The sequence below is a fragment of the Ahaetulla prasina genome, chromosome 2, assembly GCF_028640845.1.
Source record: "Ahaetulla prasina isolate Xishuangbanna chromosome 2, ASM2864084v1, whole genome shotgun sequence".
Classification (NCBI taxonomy): domain Eukaryota; kingdom Metazoa; phylum Chordata; class Lepidosauria; order Squamata; family Colubridae; genus Ahaetulla; species Ahaetulla prasina.
The window spans coordinates 2,433,564-2,450,611 of NC_080540.1; the positions used below are offsets into that span (position 1 = coordinate 2,433,564).

Genomic DNA, 17,048 nt, shown 5'->3' on the forward strand with positions numbered 1-17,048 from the left:
TGGCTCTGGAAGTTGAAGTCCACATGTCTTAAAAGAGCCAAGTTTGTAGACCCCTGGTATAGGGTCTCCTCTGTTCAATGGTATAAATGGTGTAGGGTCTCCCCTGCTCAAGCAGGGAGTTGGACTAGATGACCTCCGAGAAATTCACCTTAAGCCATTCCTGTTTGTCATGGAGGGGAAGAACAGCTCTGTGGGAAAGAGGGGGGGAGTTCAATGGGACAGCCCTCAATGGAAGACCCCTCCCTTCTCCCCAGCATCACTAGATGCCCCTAGGCAGCTCTCCAACTGAGCCTCACCCCCCTCCAGAGGTCATCCAGACTGGCTCTGCAGGACTTTCATAGAATTTCCCCCTCCCCTTCCTCATCTGGGGTGTTGGAGCCACCACAGGAAGAATCGGTCGGTGTGTGATTGTAGGAATTGTCTCAAATACAGGGAAGATTTGGGCTTTTGTTGGCAATACTTCCCCTTACAAGGCAGCATGCAAGAATCTGGAGAAGGGACACCACCAAATCAGTGGTGGGATTCAGCCAGTTCGCACCACTTCGGGAGACCCGGTTGTTAACTTTCTGAACAGTTTGGCAAACTGGTTGTTGGAAGAAATCATTAGGGCAGAGAACCGGTTGTTAAATTACTTGAATCCCACCACTGCACCAAATGTACCAATGGCAGGAAAAAAAATCAGGAACATCCTGAGGTAAATCTCAAACAGTTCACAGAAGAAAAAGGCGGGAAAAGAGGGAAACTCCCCCTTTCCACCCAGGGCAGCCAATCAGAGCGCAGATCGCCTCAGGCAGAAGCACACACGCTCTCATTACAACGGAGTGCTCCGGACCATTGGAGACTTTCCTGTTCCAGCTATTACATTGAATATCTTCACATTTAATAATAATAATAATAATAATAATAATAATAATAATAATAATAATAATAATAATAATAATAATAATAATAATAATAATAATAATAATAATAATAATAATTTAATTTCTATACCGCCCTTCTCCCGAAGGACTCAGGGCGGTTTACAGCCAAGTAAAACACAGTAAAAAGTACAATATACAATTAAAACCAATTTTAAAAAACCTATTCAATTTGGCCCAATTAATTAAAATACACAGTAAAATCATAAAAAAACCCATTAAAAATTAATAGTGGATTTCTATTTTATGCCAGTCCTGCACGAAAGAATAAGTACGTCTTCAGCTCGCGGCGAAAGGTCCGGAGGTCGGGAAGTTGTTGAAGTCCTGTGCTCAAGTGCTCAAAAGAAAACAGACCTAATAAAAGAGGAGGTGGAGTTGCACTATGTATAAGAAATATCCAAAACGCTCTAGAAATGCAACAGAAGAAAGACGAAAACCTCCTTGAATGCATTTGGGTTGATATGAAAGGGGGAAAAAGAAGGAGGGAGCCATGGGGGCATATTACAAGCCACAGAGCCATACTCTGCACATGATCTCTTGCGCCTGCGAGGTGCCCCCGCCTCGCAGGAATGGCCCGCTTCATTATCAAGGGCCGGCCTCAATGACGGGTCTTGGGACCCATAGAGGTGGCATGCGAAGAAAAAGAGCCTTTGGGTTTTTTTAGATAGGGCGTTTTTAAGAGGTGGGAGGGTTAGGGCGGGTGTTGGGGGTAGCCCGCCGGGTGGGGTGCCAGTCCTTGCGTGTGCTCGCGGCGGTTATTTAATGGGTTCGGAGGTTATGGGGAGGGATTGCGTTCCTCTCGGTGAGGGTGGTCCTATTTGCACGGTAAGTGGGAGGGGCAGATATGGCGGAAGGGGGGGATCGTATCGTCCTGGGGGGGCGCGCGTTCGATGTTTGCAGGCGATCGCGCGCCCCGATCCCCCGTCCTTTTCCCGTTTCCCGGATGGTCAAGACCCTCAGAGCCTGGGCCTTCGGCTTATGTTGTGCAACGCCCGGTCCGTGGTCAATAAGGCCCCCCTAATACACGATCTTATTCAGGGGGGTGCCGCGGACCTTATAGGCGTCACGGAAACCTGGTTGGGCACTGAAGGGGGTGTGCCCCTTGTGGAAATGTGCCCACCGGGTTTCCAGGCACTTCATCAGCCGAGGGCTCAGGGTAGGGGTGGGGGAGTGGCGGTTGTTATTAGGGAGAGCCTGGAGCCGAGGGAGACCACTGTACCTCAGATTGCCGGGTGTGAATCCCTCTTTGTGAGGTGGGGTCATAGGTGTCAGATGGGCTTGTTTGTCGTGTACCTGGCTCCTTGCTACGTGACAGCTGCCCTGCCCGAGCTCCTGGAGGTGTTGGCTGGGGTGGCGGTTGAGACCCCCAGACTTATTGTCATGGGGGATTTCAACTTGCCATCTTCCGGCGCATCATCGACAGCAGCTCGGGAGTTCATGGCTTCCATGACGGCCTTGGACCTGACCCAAGTAGTCGATGGCCCTACTCACACTGGGGGTGGCACGCTGGACCTGATTTTTATCTCTGGTCAGTGGTTGAAGGATCTGGACTTGAGGGATGTAGTCATTGAACCTTTGTCATGGTCAGATCACTCGCTCCTTCGTCTAGACTTTCCGACCGCTACTCACCGCCGCAGGGAGACGGAACCAATACGTTGGTTCCGTCCCAGGCGCCTGATGGAACCGGAGAGGTTCCAGATGGAGCTTGGGCCATTTCCTGAGGGTCTGGCTCACGGCACGACTGAGGAACTAGTCGCGGCCTGGGAACGGGCCGCGGCTGGGGCTTTGGACCGTGTCGTGCCTTTGCGGCCTCTGACCCGGCGTAGATCCCAACCGGCTCCTTGGTTCTCCGAGGAGCTGAGGGGGATGAAATGCTGGAGAAGACGCCTAGAGAGTTTGTGGAGGTCCAGTCGTTTAGAGGCTGATCGGACACAAGTGAGGTCCTACACTAGGACCTACCTTGTGGCACTGAGGGATGCGAGACATTGTTACGTCTCGTCCCTCATTGCGTCGGCAGATAACCGCCCGGCCGCCCTGTTCCAGGTGACTCGTTCCCTCCTTCACCAGGGGGAGCGAGATGACCCGTTGCAGGGACGTGCCGAGGAGTTTAACGGTTATCTATACGATAAAATCGTTCAGCTTCGCGACGGTCTGGACCAAAATTGCGGGGATCCGGGTGGGGCGTCTGAGGGCGGTCTTGGTGACATTGTCTGGGATGAGTTTGACCCTGTGGCTCTCGAGGACATGGACAGGTTGCTGGGTAGGTTGAATGCCACCACGTGTTTACTGGATCCGTGCCCCTCCTGGTTGGTACTGGCCACTCAGGAGGTGACACGAGGCTGGCTCCAGGCGATTACGAGCGCTTCTTTGTTGGAGGGAGTCTTTCCGGCCGCCTTGAAAGAGGCGGTGGTAAGGCCCCTCCTCAAGAAGCCCTCCCTGGACCCGGCTATTTTAGGTAATTATCGTCCGGTCTCCAACCTTCGCTTTGTGGCGAAGGTTGTTGAGAGTGTTGGTGGCGTGTCAGTTTCCCCAGCACCTGGAGGAAACTGTCTATCTAGACCCATTCCAGTCCGGTTTCCGGCCCGGATACAGCACTGAGACGGCTTTGGTCGCGTTGGTGGATGATCTCTGGAGGGCCAGGGATAGGGGGTGTTCCTCCCCCCTGGTCCTATTAGACCTCTCAGCGGCTTTTGATACCATCGACCATGGTATCCTGCTGCGCCAGTTGGAGGGATTGGGAGTGGGAGGCACCGTTTATCGGTGGTTCTCCTCCTATCTCTCCGACCGGTCGCAGACGGTGTTGACAGGAGGGCAGAGGTCGGCCCCGAGGAGCCTCACTTGTGGGGTCCCGCAGGGTCGATTCTCTCGCCTCCTGTTCAACATCTATATGAAGCCGCTGGGTGAGATCATTAGTGGCTTCGTGTGAGGTACCAGCTTTACGCTGATGATACTCAGCTGTACTTTTCACACCGGGCCACCCCAGCGAAGCCCTCAAGTGCTGTCCCGTGTCTGGAAGCCGTGGGTCTGGATGGGGAGAAACAGGCTCAAGCTCAATCCTCCAAGACAGAGTGGCTGTGGATGCGGCATCCCGGTACAGTCAGCTGAGTCCTCGGCTGACTGTCGAAGCGTCATTGGCCCCGATGGAGAGGGTGCGCAACTTGGGCGTCCTCCTGGATGAACGGCTGTCTTTGGAAGATCATTTGACGGCCGTCTCCAGGAGAGCTTTTACCAGGTTCGCCTGGTTCACCAGTTGCGCCTTTCTGACCGGGATGCCCTATGCACGGTCACTCACGCCTCGTGACGTCTCGTCTGGATTACTGCAATGCTCTCTACATGGGGCTCCCTTGAAGGGCATCCGGAGGCTGCAGTTAGTTCAGAATGCAGCTGCGCGGGTGATAGAGGAGCCTCGTGGCACCCGTGACACCTCTCCTGCGCAGACTGCACTGGCTGCCTGTGGCTTTCGGGTGCGCTTCAAGGTGCTGGTAACTACTTTTAAAGCGCTCCATGGCATTGGCTGGGCTATCTACGGGACCGCCTGCTGCTACCAAATACCTCTCACCGACCCATGCGCTCTCACAGAGAGGGACTCCTCAGGGTGCCGTCGGTTAGGCAGTGCCGTCTGGCGACACCCAGGGGAAGGGCCTTCTCTGTGGGGGCTCCCACCCTCTGGAACGAACTCCCCCCAGGACTTCATCAACTTCCGGACCTCCGAACCTTCCGCCGCGGGCTTAAAACACATCTATTCGTCTCATGAGGGCTGGACTAGGTTTTTTAAATTTAGATTTTAAATGGGTTTTATTATATATATTGTTTTAATTATCGGGCTATATTTAATAAGTTTTTTAACGGACATTTTATCTTGTATTTATATGTATTTTATTTGCCTGTGAACCGCCCTGAGTCCCTAGGGAGATAGGGCGGTATACAAATCTGAATAAACATAAACATAAACATAAACATAAACACCCACCCAATCAGAGGCAACCGATGAACTTTTTGTTAATTAGCTAAAGCCTGTAGGAAGCTCACAATAGTCCTGGGTGGCTTTGACTCCCCCGACCTCAACTGGGAGGCAGGTTCTGCGCCTGGTGGAAGATCAAAGAGGTTCCTGGGAAACCCAGCAGACCAGAGGCTGCCTTGAAAGCAGCCTCCCCCCCACAATTCCCATTCATATGTGGGCTTTGCCACTAGGGGAGGAGACACACTGGACTTGGTCTTCTCTCACACCCAGGAAGCATTTAAGGCTCCCCTCCCACTCATTCTGGCTCCTCCCCTCCTCTCTGTGGGATGCTTCTGTCGCATATAATAATAATAATAACAACAACAACAGAGTTGGAAGGGACCTTGGAGGTCTTCTAGTCCAACCCCCTGCCCAGGCAGGAAACCCTACACCATTTCAGACAGATGGTTATCCAACATTTTCTTAAAAATTTCCAGTGTTGGAGCATTCACAACTTCTGCAGGCAAGCCGTTCCACTTAATAATTGTTCTAACTGTCAGGAAATTTCTCCTTAGTTCTAAGTTGCTTCTTTCCTTGATCAGTTTCCACCCATTGCTTCTTGTTCTATCCTCAGGTGCTTTGGAGAATAGCTTGACTCCCTCTTCTTTGTGGCAACCCCTGAGATATTGGAACACTGCTATCATGTCTCCCCTAGTCCTTCTTTTCATTAAACTAGACATACCGGGTTCCTGCAATCGTTCTTCATATGTTTTAGCCTCCAGTCCCCTAATCATCTTTGTTGCTCTTCTCTGCACTCTTTCTAGAGTCTCAGCATCTTTTTTACATTGCGGCGACCAAAACTGAATGCAGTATTCAAAGTGTGGCCTTACCAAGGCATTATAAAGTGGTATTAACACTTCACGTGATCTTGATTCTATCCCTCTGTTTATGCAGCCCAAAACTGTGTTGGCTTTTTTGGCAGCTGCTGCACACTGCTGGTTCATATCTAAATGGTTGTCCACTAGGACTCCAAGATCCCTCTCATAGTTACTACTATTGAGCAAGGTACCACATATCCGGTACCTGTGCATTTTGGTTTTTTGGCCTAAATGTAGAACCTTACTTTTTTCACTGTTGAATTTCATTTTGTTAGATCGCTCCCAGTGTTCTAGTCTGTCAAGATCTTTCTGTAACTTGAGCCTATCTTCTGGAGTGTTGGCTATTCCTGCCAGCTTGGTGTCATCTGCAAATTTGATGAGTTCCCCATCTATCCCCTCGTCCAAGTCATTGATGAAGATGTTGAAGAGTACTGGGCCTAAAACAGAGCCTTGGGGTACTCCACTGCATACTTCCCTCCATGTGGATGTAGTTCCATTCCCCTGTTGCTACCCCTCCCCCCAGTTTCTGATCGGGCAATGGGGGATTATGGGGTGGGGGTGGGGAGTCTTGGTCTCCTCCCCAAATTCAGAGCCCCCCCCCGAAGGGATCGAGGCTCAAATCCTGCTTGACTTTCACAGTCTCAAGAGGAAAAAAATGAAGTTCGAATCCCTAGTGCCGTGTAACGGGGTGAGCTCCCGTTACTTGTCCCAGCTTCTGCCAACCTAGCAGTTTCGAAAGCACGTAAAAATGCAAGTAGAAAAAATAGGGACCATCTTTGGTGGGAAGGTAACAAGTGTTCTGTGCGCCTTTGTCGTTGAGTCATGCCGACCACATGACCATGGAGACATCTTCGGACAGCTCTGGCTCTTCGGCTGTGAAATGGAGATGAGCACCGTCCCCTAGAGGAACTTTTACCTTTAGAATATCTATCTATAGTATCTCTCTCTCTCTCTCTCTCTCATCTATTTATCATCTATCTCAAATTTATATAGCCACCCATCTCACAAGAAGTGTCACATACAACAAAGCTAAAAATCGGTATATACATGAAAGCATTAAAAAAAAACCATTCAGAGCAATAAAAAAATATTTTAAAAGAGTATTTTAAAATATTTTAAAATTTTAAAATAAAATATTTTAAAATTTTAAAAAAGAGTCACTTTTTTCAGTGGCATTGTAACTTCAAATGGTCACTAAATGAACCGTTATAAGTCAAGAACTACTTTCTTCAATGTGCTTTTAACTGATGGAGAAAGGACTAGACAACCATCATCAGGTTGTCGGGAAGGGCCCCTTCAGCCACTTCCGGTGGGTCACAGGACCTTGTGGCTGCCCCATTTGGAGACCCAGTCCCCGAGCTGCCCTGATGAAGAATCAAGGTTTGTTGCCTGCTGGATCATGGCCAGTTTCTCAGTTCCGCTTCGGAGGAGCCCAACGCTTCAGGCTTCAGGCTGGGTGCGTGGGGAAGCGAAACCCAAGCGCCTCGGCAGCTGTTGGGGGTTGGAGAAAGAAGTGCTGCTCTGTGTGTGTGTGTGTGTGGTGGGGGTGTCAGGGAGAACTCAGAGAAAATCAAAGTCTTGTGGGGGAGGGGAAACATGAAGAGAGCCTAGAAGTTCTGCTTTGATCAGGAGATTGATGGGAGTCCCACCAGAGTCTCTCTGGATCTGGGGCCAATTTTGTGTCACTGGGTGTCTCCAAACACACAATTGTGGGAGAGGTTCGGACTCTGCCGCCTCTTCAGCTGCAGGTGGGGACCCAGTTCTGGCCTGGTGAGGTGCTGGGTGCTGGGCCAGGGGGGAGTTCGACCCCTCCAACCCCTCTCTCCATCCCAGGAAAGGATTCGGGGCATCTCAGGATACGCCCCCTGTGGGATGTCTGCCTGCTGCAGCTGGGAGAAGGTCGGGGCTCTGATCTGGTATCTCCAACCATTAGCTGATATTTTATCCTCAGCCCTCAACAGCTGCCCAGCCTCCGCTGCCCCCACTTAGCTGAGAGAGATCGGCCTGGTTAGCCTGAGGATGGGAGGCCACCAGGAAGCACCTGGGCTACTGAATAGGCTGAAACTCCTCCAAGACAAGGAGGGTGAAGCTTCAGGCCCTCCTCGAACTCGCCTCCCTCAAAAGATTCACTTCCCATTCCTCTTTTAGCCTTGCCTGATCGCCCTGAAACCCTCCCCCTCCCTCTTTTCTCGGTTCCTGCCGTTTGGAAGACCTCGTGGGAACCCCATTCTCCTTGTCCAGAGAGAGGGGGCAAGGCGAGAGTGGAGCAGACACCCTAAAGGGGGGAAATGAGGGGGTCTCGCCTTCCTTGGTCCTTTCCCCCACCTCTAAGTACAGGAGCCTTTTAGCCTTTCCCACCTTCTCGAGGCTCAGGGCCCAAGGGAGGTAACTGGGGGTCTTCAAGCCCCTTTGCCCACATCCCCTGGGGCCGATCCCCCCTTTCCTGCCGGTCTCTGGTGCCTGAGGAAGCCCGACCCCCAGTCTTGCGGTCAGGAGGGAGGATATGCTACCCAAGCAGAGCAGGACGGAAAACTGGGGGCAGGAGGGAGCCAGAGGGAAGAGTAAGGGGGGAGGGAGAGAGAGGGTAAGAAAGAGGGGGGGAGGGAGGGAGAGCGAGTGGGGAGAGAGAGAGGTGGGGAGGAGGAGGGGAAAAACGCGTGGGGAGTGAGGAGGAGGGAAGAAAGAGGAAGAATGTGGGGAGCGAGGAGGAGACAGGAAGGAAGGGGAGGAGGAGGAGAACGAAAGGGAGGGAGAGAGGGGGGAGCGAGAAGGAGAGAGGGAGGGGGAAGGGAAACAACGGGGGTGGAGGGGCAGCGCCGCGGAACTCTTACAGTCGAACATCGGGCCCAACCAATGAAACATGGAGATTTGGAAGCGTCATCCGTCTCCAGGCAGAGGATCCACCGCCGGGTCCTTTTGGAGGAGATTGTTTCTCAGAGGCGCCGGGCTACGCTCAGCTGTTCAGCCTGGATTTGGCCTTTTTTTAGAATAGAATAGAATAGAATAGAATAGAATAGAATAGAATAGAATAGAATAGAATAGAATTTTATTGGCCAAGTGTGATTGGACACACAAGGAATTTGTCTTGGTGCATATGCTCTCAGTGTACATAAAAGAAAAGATACGTTCATCAAGGTACAACATTTACAACACAAATGATGGTCAATATATCAATGTAAATCATAAGGATTGCCAGCAACAAGTTATAGTCATACAGTCATGTGGAAAGAGATTAGTGATGGGAACGATGAGACGATTAATAGTAGTGCAGATTCAGTAAATAGTCTGACAGTGTTGAGGGAATTATTTGTTTAGCAGAGTGATGGCCTTCGGGAAAAAACTGTTCTTGTGTCTAGTTGTTCTGGTGTGCAGTGCTCTATAGCGTCGTTTTGAGGGTAGGAGTTGAAACAGTTTATGTCCAGGATGCGAGGGATCTGCAAATATTTTCACGGCCCTCTTCTTGATTCGTGCAGTATACAGGTCCTCAATGGAAGGCAGGTTGGTAGCAATTATTTTTTCTGCAGTTCTAATTATCCTCTGAAGTCTGTGTTTTTCTTGTTGGGTTGCAGAACCGAACCAGACAGTTATAGAGGTGCAAATGACAGACTCAATAATTCCTCTGTAGAATTGGATCAGCAGCTCCTTGGGCAGTTTGAGCTTACTGAGTTTGTCCGCGCATCGAGCCCTTCCGAGGACCCGGGAGAGGCGGAGGCGGGAGGTTGATCGCGCTAAAGGTCTCCTGGCGGGATTTAAGCAGTTGCAAGCAGAGCTGCCTTCCGCAATTGACTGAGAGGGATTTTTGTCAATGCCCAGGGTGTTCAAGGGCTGCTCCAGATATTTTGGGATTGCATTCAAGCCCCGCCCACCCCCATCACTACTGGCGCTACAGGTAGTCCTGAACTTGCAACCGTTCAGATAGTGACTGTTCAGAGTTACAACAGCACTGAAAAAGTGACTGATGAGCGATTTTCACACTTATGACCTTTGCAGCATCCCCATGGTCACATGGTGAGGATCCTGGCAACCGGCCTGTGTTTATGACGGTTGCACGGCCCACGGGTCATGTGATCCCCTTTAGCGACCTTCAGACAATCAACAGTGGAAGCATGATTCACTTAACAACCTCACTTCAGAACTGTGGCAAAAAAAAAGGTCATAAAAAGGTGCGCAACTCACTTAACAACCGTCTTGCATAGCGACAGAAAATGTAGGGCTCAATTGAGGTCAACTTTGCTTTTTTTTTGCCACTTTTTTTTTTTTTGGTATTTCTATTTGCAGGTCTTGTTATTTTCTCCAGTCCTTTCTCTTTTATTCTGCTTTCTCCAGGGACTGCCACGTCCACTATCCAAGAGGACAGGACAGGACAGGACAGGAGAGGATAGGACAGAATGAAAACTTCATTGTCACTTTACACAAATCAGCATACATTAAAATGAAATTTCATTGCATTCAGCTCTCAAAAGATAACCGTTATGCACATGCCCATGTATGACACAGAGAAACATCACAGTCTAGTTCAGATGTATAATTATACATGGCAGAAAAAAAGAATCCTGTGAATTTACAAGATGGATGGCACAAGGAGCAAAACTGTTCCAGAATCTAGTATTCCTGCTATAGATAGGGACCTTGGAGGTCTTCTAGTCCAGCCCCCTGCTCAAGCAGGAGAATCTATACCGTTTCAAATAAGTGACTGTCTAGACAGTCTTAAAAATCTCCAGCGACGAGGGTAGAGGATGGAGTGATGATTAATGTACAGGGTTGTACATTATTGTACAGTATTGAAGATGTATAAATATAATTAATGTAGGGTCGGGTCCGCCCAGCTACCATTTTAGAATGGTGGGGAGGGAGAAAGGAGGAGAGAGTAGGAGGTAGGAAAGAGGAGAAGAGGGGTAGAAGAGGGAGAAGGAAGGTGGAGAGTGGAAGGAGGAGAGGATGTAGATAAGAAAAGGGGAGGAAGCTCTGGAAAGTAGAAGAAGGTAGAAGAGGGAAGAGAGTTAAAAGGAGGGGGTGGTGACTGGGCAAGCCTGACTAATTGTACATGACTGTACATTGGATGAGTTGTTGGATATGAATGTAAAAATAAAACTTTTTTATAAAAAAAATCTCCAGCGACGGAGCGCCTACGATTTCTGGTGACAAGCAGTTCCACTGGTTAACTGTCCTCACTGTTAGGAAGTTTCTCCTTAATTCCAGGTTCAGCTTCTCTCCTTGATGAGTTTCCATCTGTTGTTTCTTGTCCTGCCCTCCGGTGCTTTGGAGAATAATTTGATGAAGAGGAAGACTCAGAGCTGAAGAAGCTTCTTGGATGAGAAGTGAAACGTCTTCAAAGAAAAATCCAGGTGTCTTCAATAAGCACCTTTGGAACAACCATGACTTGGGTGACTAAGAATCTCCATAGATACCTGCTACAGATGCTTCCAAATCTCCTCCCAGAGGGAAGGAGATACAGAAGTAGAGCCAGCTGCACAAACAGGCTAAAGAACAATTTTTATCCTTGGGCTGTCAAACTCCTGAATGAGAAATAACATCATAACTACGTAGTATGATGGACTGCAGGGCCAGCACAATGTGTAACATGTTCACACTGGTGCAATAGGACTGGGTGTTTTGTTAATATGATTTATTGGGTTAGGAATTTTCTGTCTTCACTGTGAATTGTATTGTGTTGGGGGGCTGGATTTACACTGAGGGAGCTCAACCAATTTCCTTGTACATCTGTTGTTCACTGACACCAGGCCCAAGGTTGACTCAGCCTTCCATCCTTTATAAGGTAGGTAAAATAAGGACCCAGATTGTTGGGGGCAATAAGCTGACTTTGTATATAATAAACAAATGGATGAAGACTATTGCTTGACATAGTGTAAGCCGCCCTGAGTCTTCGAAGAAGGGCGGGATATAAATGCAAATTTTAAAAAAAATTGAATTGAGCAACTGAAACAGAGACTCTGAAGGGGTGTGTGGGGTCTACCAAGGCTTCAATTGTCAGGTTGTGGTGGGGAGGGGTGTTGTTTTGTGGCAAACGCCTGTGTGTTTGAATTCTAAAGTCCCAGAGCACTTTAGCTTCCTCATTTTGTGTTTACTTTGTCTTTTTTCTGGTCTCAGAAAAGCTTTGGCTTTCAGTCAAACGAGATCAACAAAGATGATTAGGGGACTGGAGGCTAAAACATATGAAGAACGGTTGCAGGAACTCGGTATGCCTAGTTTAATGAAAAGAAGGACTAGGGGAGACATGATAGCAGTCTTCCAGTATCTCAGGGGTTGCCATAAAGAAGAGGGAGTCAAACTATTCTCCAAAGCACCTGAGGGTAGAACAAGAAGCAATGGGTGGAAACTTATCAAGGAGAGAAGCAACCTGGAACTAAAGGCGAAATTTCCTGACAATTAGAACAATTAATCAGTGGAACAATTAATTATTGCAGAAGTTGTGGATGCTCCAACACTGGAAGTTTTTAAAAAAGAGATTGGACAACCGTTTGTCTAAAGTAGTGTAGGGTTTCCTGCCTGAGTAGGGGGCTGGACTAGAAGACCTCCAAGGTCCCTTCCAACGCTATTATTCTATTCTATTCTGTTCTATTTCTGGCAGATTTTTTCATTGCTCACCAGGTGGTCCACTGTTTCTTCCTCTCCTTTGCAAAAACAATTAATTACTATTACTATATTTTTATCCCCTGTCTTTTTATATTTATTCCTCGGATGTATTTGCTGCCAGGTTAAAAAGTGACTCTTACATATAATGCAAGCCAGCAAACATAACCTAATCCTCCTGCCAGCTCCTTCATTCCACAACGACAACCCTGTGGGGTGGGGCGGGCTGAGAGACAAGGACTGGCTCACCCAGCTGGCTTTCATGGCCAAGGCGAGACTAAACCACGTCGCCCCCTCCTTGCAAGGCCAACTGCTGATCCTTTAGCCAAGCCTAGGGAGGATCTGAATGGATCTGAAAGGATCCTGGAATTAAGGAGAATTAACCAGTGGAACAGTTTGCCACCAGAAGTTGTGAGTGCTTTATCACTGGAAGTGTTTTTTTAAAAAAAAAAAAAAACAACAGGACTGGACAGCGACCTGTCTGAAATGGTATATAGGGTCTTCCAACAGGGGGTTGGACTAGAAGACCTCTAAGGTCCCTTCAGCTCTATTCTGATCGATTGAATCAGACTCCAGCAGGGCTCCAGGCACCCTCCTCTCCGCTCCATTTGGAATTGGGAAGACCGAAACCGGCCCCACCTCTCTTGCGGGGAGGGGGCAACCCAGCGGTACCACCCACGCCTCCCGAACCGGAGACCCCGGGCAAGGAGTCGGGCAGCCTGCGGGCTGCAGAGCTCGGCTGGGCTTCAACCGGCCCATTCAATCTCCGGGATCGTCCACCTGTTGGAGTTCCTTCGCCCGGCGACAACGGCGTCACCGACGCTCGATTTTCTGATTGGTCGCTGAGCGGGCCGCGGCCGCCCTGCCAGCCCGACGGCTGAGCTAAATTGCCCCGCGCGACGCGTCGCTTCCACTTTCTCTCTCGTCGTCTCGTTGCTGCGACCGAATCTCCATGGCTGGCAAAGGCAACGGAGCGGGGGTCCCGGTGGGGCTGGCGCGGCTGCTGCTGCTGCTGCTGTTCCTGGCCCTGGCTGAGCTCGGGAGAGGTAGGGGCGCCTCTCTGGGGGGTCCCTCGGAGAGAGGGAGGGGAAGAGAAGCCGGGGTGGGGGGAGGGAGGGAAAATAAGCCGAGGCTGCACCCCCCCCCCCGCCGGGAAGAAGAGGGGGTGAATCTCTGATCCCGCCTGACTTTCCCCCAACCCCCGGAGTTTTCCGAGTTAGCTAAGTCGGGGGCAGGACGGGAACTGATCCGTGGGAAAGTTAGTGGGGCGGGGTGGGGTGGCATTCACACGACCGGCTATTCTAAGAAAGGGGGACTTTCCGTGGCTTCCTGCGCCAGGTGCAAGCAGTTCAGCCGCCGCGGCAATTCGGGTGGGGGAACCAGGCACGCGAGTCAGATTCACAGATGTCGGAAGGGACCTTCATTTTATTTATTTATTTCGTCACAACAATATATGTAGGTATCATACAAAAAGATTATATAGTATATAAACACTTATATAGAATAGAATTTTTTTTATTGGCCAAGTGTGATTGGACACACAAGGAATTTGTCTTGGTGCAGATGCTCTCAGTGTACATAAAAGAAAAGATACGTTCATCAAGGTACAACATTTACAACACAATTGATGATCAATATATCAATATAAATCATAAGGATTGCCAGCAACAAGTTATAGTCATACAGTCATAAGTGGAAAGAGATGGGTGATGGGAACTATGAAACGATTAATAGTAGTGCAGATTTAGTAAATAGTCTGACAGTGTTGAGGGAATTATTTGAATTATATGAGTAAATATAAGGAGGTATAAGCATATATATATAGGAAGAAGAAAAGAAAAACAATAGGACAGGAACGGTAGGCACGTTTGTGCGCTTATGCACGCCCCTTATGGTCCTCTTAGGAATGGGGTGAGGTCAATAGTAGACAGTTTTTGGTTAAAGCTTTTAGGATTATGGGAAGAGACCACAGAGTCAGGTAAAGTATTCCAAGCACTGATGATTCTGTTACAGAAGTCATATTTTCTGCAATCTAGATTAAAGCGGTTGACATTAAGTTTAAATCTATTAGTTGCTCTTGTATTATTGCAATTAAAGCTGAAGTAGTCTTTAACAGGAAGGACATTACAATAGATGATTCTGTGAGTTAAACTTAGGTCTTGTCGAAGGCGACGGAGTTCCAAGTTTTCTAAGCTCAGGATTTCAAGTCTGGTGGGATAAGGAATTTTATTGTTTTCGATAAAATAATAAGATGACCTTGTAGGTCATCTAGCCCAACCCCCCAGTTGTCGTCGTCCCCCCAGCCCAAGCAGGAGACCCTACACACCATTTCTTTCTGACCGGGGTGGCGGCTCAGTTTCTTGCGTCGTGCGAATCTAGCCCTTGGCCAGCGGGCGGCGCGTTCAGGCCCTTCCGCGAACCCGGAAAAGGGCAGAGTCCGGGAGTTTTCGTGGAAACGCAGCCACCGCCCCGCGGGCTGGGAAAAAAACAAACACACCCTCAAGCCTTCGCCTCTCCAGGCGAGAACGATCCGTCCTGGATCCAGTCTGGGCGCAAAGAGAGAAAATAGACCCTCCCTCATTGGGGTGCTGAAGGTTTTGACCATCCGCCCATCCCCCCCCACCCCGCGCCCCCGGGACTCGGGGTGTTGCCCTCTCCTAGGAAGGGAGGGGGCAAGAGGAGGAGCCCCCCCGATCTGAGACGACCCTTTTGCCCCCCCAAGTCCTCCGGGTGGTGCCGCCTTTGCCCCGCCCCCTCGCTCGCTCGCTCCCCATGTATGGGCAACGGACAAGATTAAAGATTAACAGAGTTGGAAGGGACCTTGTAGGTCATCTAGTCCACCCCTCCCACCCCGTCCAAGCAGGAGACCCTACACCATTTCTGTCCAACCTCTCCTTGAAAGCTTCCAGTGATGAAGCTCCCACAACTTCTGTTCCCTGGGTTGATTGTTCTCACGGTCAGGAAATTTCTCCTTATTTCCAGGTTTTTGTTTTTTGTTTTTAATTTGCATTTATATCCCGCCCTTCTCCGAAGACTCAGGGCGGCTTACACTATGTTAAGTAATAGTCTTCATCCTATTTGTATATTTATATACAAAGTCAACTTATTGCCCCCAACAATCTGGGTCCTCATTTTACCTACCTTATAAAGGATGGAAGGCTGAGTCAACCTTGGGCCTGGTGGGACTAGAACTTGCAGTAATTGCAAGCAGCTGTGTTAATAACAGACTGTCTTACCAGTCTGAGCCACAGAGGTTGAACCTCTCCTTGTTCAGTTTCCATCCATGATTCCTTGTCTGGCCTTCGGGTGCTTTGGAAAACAGCTTGGCCTCCCTCCTCTCTGTAGCAGCCTAGTTTAATGAAAAGAAGGACTAGGGGAGACATGATAGCAGTGTTCCAGTATCTCAAGGGTTGCCACAAAGAAGAGGGAGTCAAACTATTCTCCAAAGCACCTGAAGGCAAGACAAGAAGCAATGGGTGGAAACTAATCAAGGAGAGAAGCAACCTAGAACTAAGGAGAAATTTCCTGACAGTGAGAACGACTTGCCTGCAGAAGTTGTGAATGCTTCAACACTGGAAATTTTTAAGAAAATGTTGGATAACCATCTGTCTGAAATGGTGTAGGGTTTCCTGCCTGGGCAGAGGGTTGGACTAGAAGACCTCCAAGGTCCCTTCCAACTCTGTTGTTGTTGTTGTTCTTCTTCTTCTTCTTATTATTATTTTATTATTATTATTATTATTACCCCTCAAATATTGGAACTATCATGTCTCCCCTGGTCCTTCTCTTCACTAGACTAGATATGCCCAGTTCCTGTAACCGTTCATCGTTATGTTGTAGCCTCCAGTCCCCTAATCATCCTGGTTGCTCTTCTCTGCACTCTTTCTAGAGCAGGGGTCTCCAACCTTGGCAACTTTAAGCCTGGTGGACTTCAACTCCCAGAATCCCCCAGCCAGCTATGCTGGCTCGGGAATTCTGGCAGTTGAAGTCCTCCAGGCTTAAAGTTGCCAAGGTTGGAGATCCGTTCTAGAGTCTACCCGAGACCTCTTCTCCCTCTCACCCCCCTTCGGTGTTTTTTTTTTCAGGGGAGGGGGTCTGTGGCCTTGCGGGAGGCATGCCAAGGACTGCGGGCCCCTTTACCATGGACTCAGACTGACCCCTCCCTCCCTCCCTCTTTCAGCCCAGGACACCCCTGTCCCTGGTGAGGAGATCTTGTCCCAGGTGGCCTTTGTCCAGAAGACCCGCCGGAACACCAGCAGCAGCTCCGAGTTCATGTTCGAGTTCAACGACGATGAGATTTTCCACGTGGACCTGGAGCAGAGACAGACCATCTGGCGGCTGCCCGAGTTCGGGCGCTTCACCAGCTTCCAGGCTGAGGGCGCCCAAGGGAACATCGCCGTCCTGCAGTCCAACTTGGACATCCTGATGAAGAGATCCAACTACACCCCCGCCGTTAACGGTGAGAAGGCCGGGAGGGTGGGGGGGACGGGGGATTGGTTCCATCTCTTCCTTCCTTCCTTCCTCCCCGCCCCAACCCCCATCGGAGCCCTGGTTTTCCAGGGAGGGGAGTCAAAAAAGTCAAGATGGTGGACACGACCCTGGAGCTGTGGAAGCCTGGCCCCTCCTTTCACAGGAGGTGTCTGGGCTCTTCTGACCTCCCCATCTCTTGCTGCTACCCCTGGATGAGCCCACTTGAAATCTGGTGGACACTTGAGAGGGTTA

General features: G+C 49.7%; 1 protein-coding gene and 1 pseudogene across 1 annotated transcript in view; both read left to right on the top strand.

Moving 5' to 3' along the window:
- Positions 1 to 17,048, top strand: part of LOC131192838 (zinc finger protein 420-like) — a 265,780-nt pseudogene that overhangs the window by 45,885 nt on the left and 202,847 nt on the right.
- The window catches only part of LOC131192810 (HLA class II histocompatibility antigen, DR alpha chain), a 10,547-nt gene continuing 6,712 nt past the window's right edge, over positions 13,214 to 17,048 (top strand). Inside the window, exons 1-2 of the mRNA XM_058172354.1 lie at positions 13,214 to 13,375; positions 16,507 to 16,785. Coding sequence (XP_058028337.1) covers positions 13,282 to 13,375; positions 16,507 to 16,785 — 373 coding nt within the window. The 5' untranslated portion in view covers positions 13,214 to 13,281. The remainder of the gene's footprint in view (positions 13,376 to 16,506; positions 16,786 to 17,048) is intronic.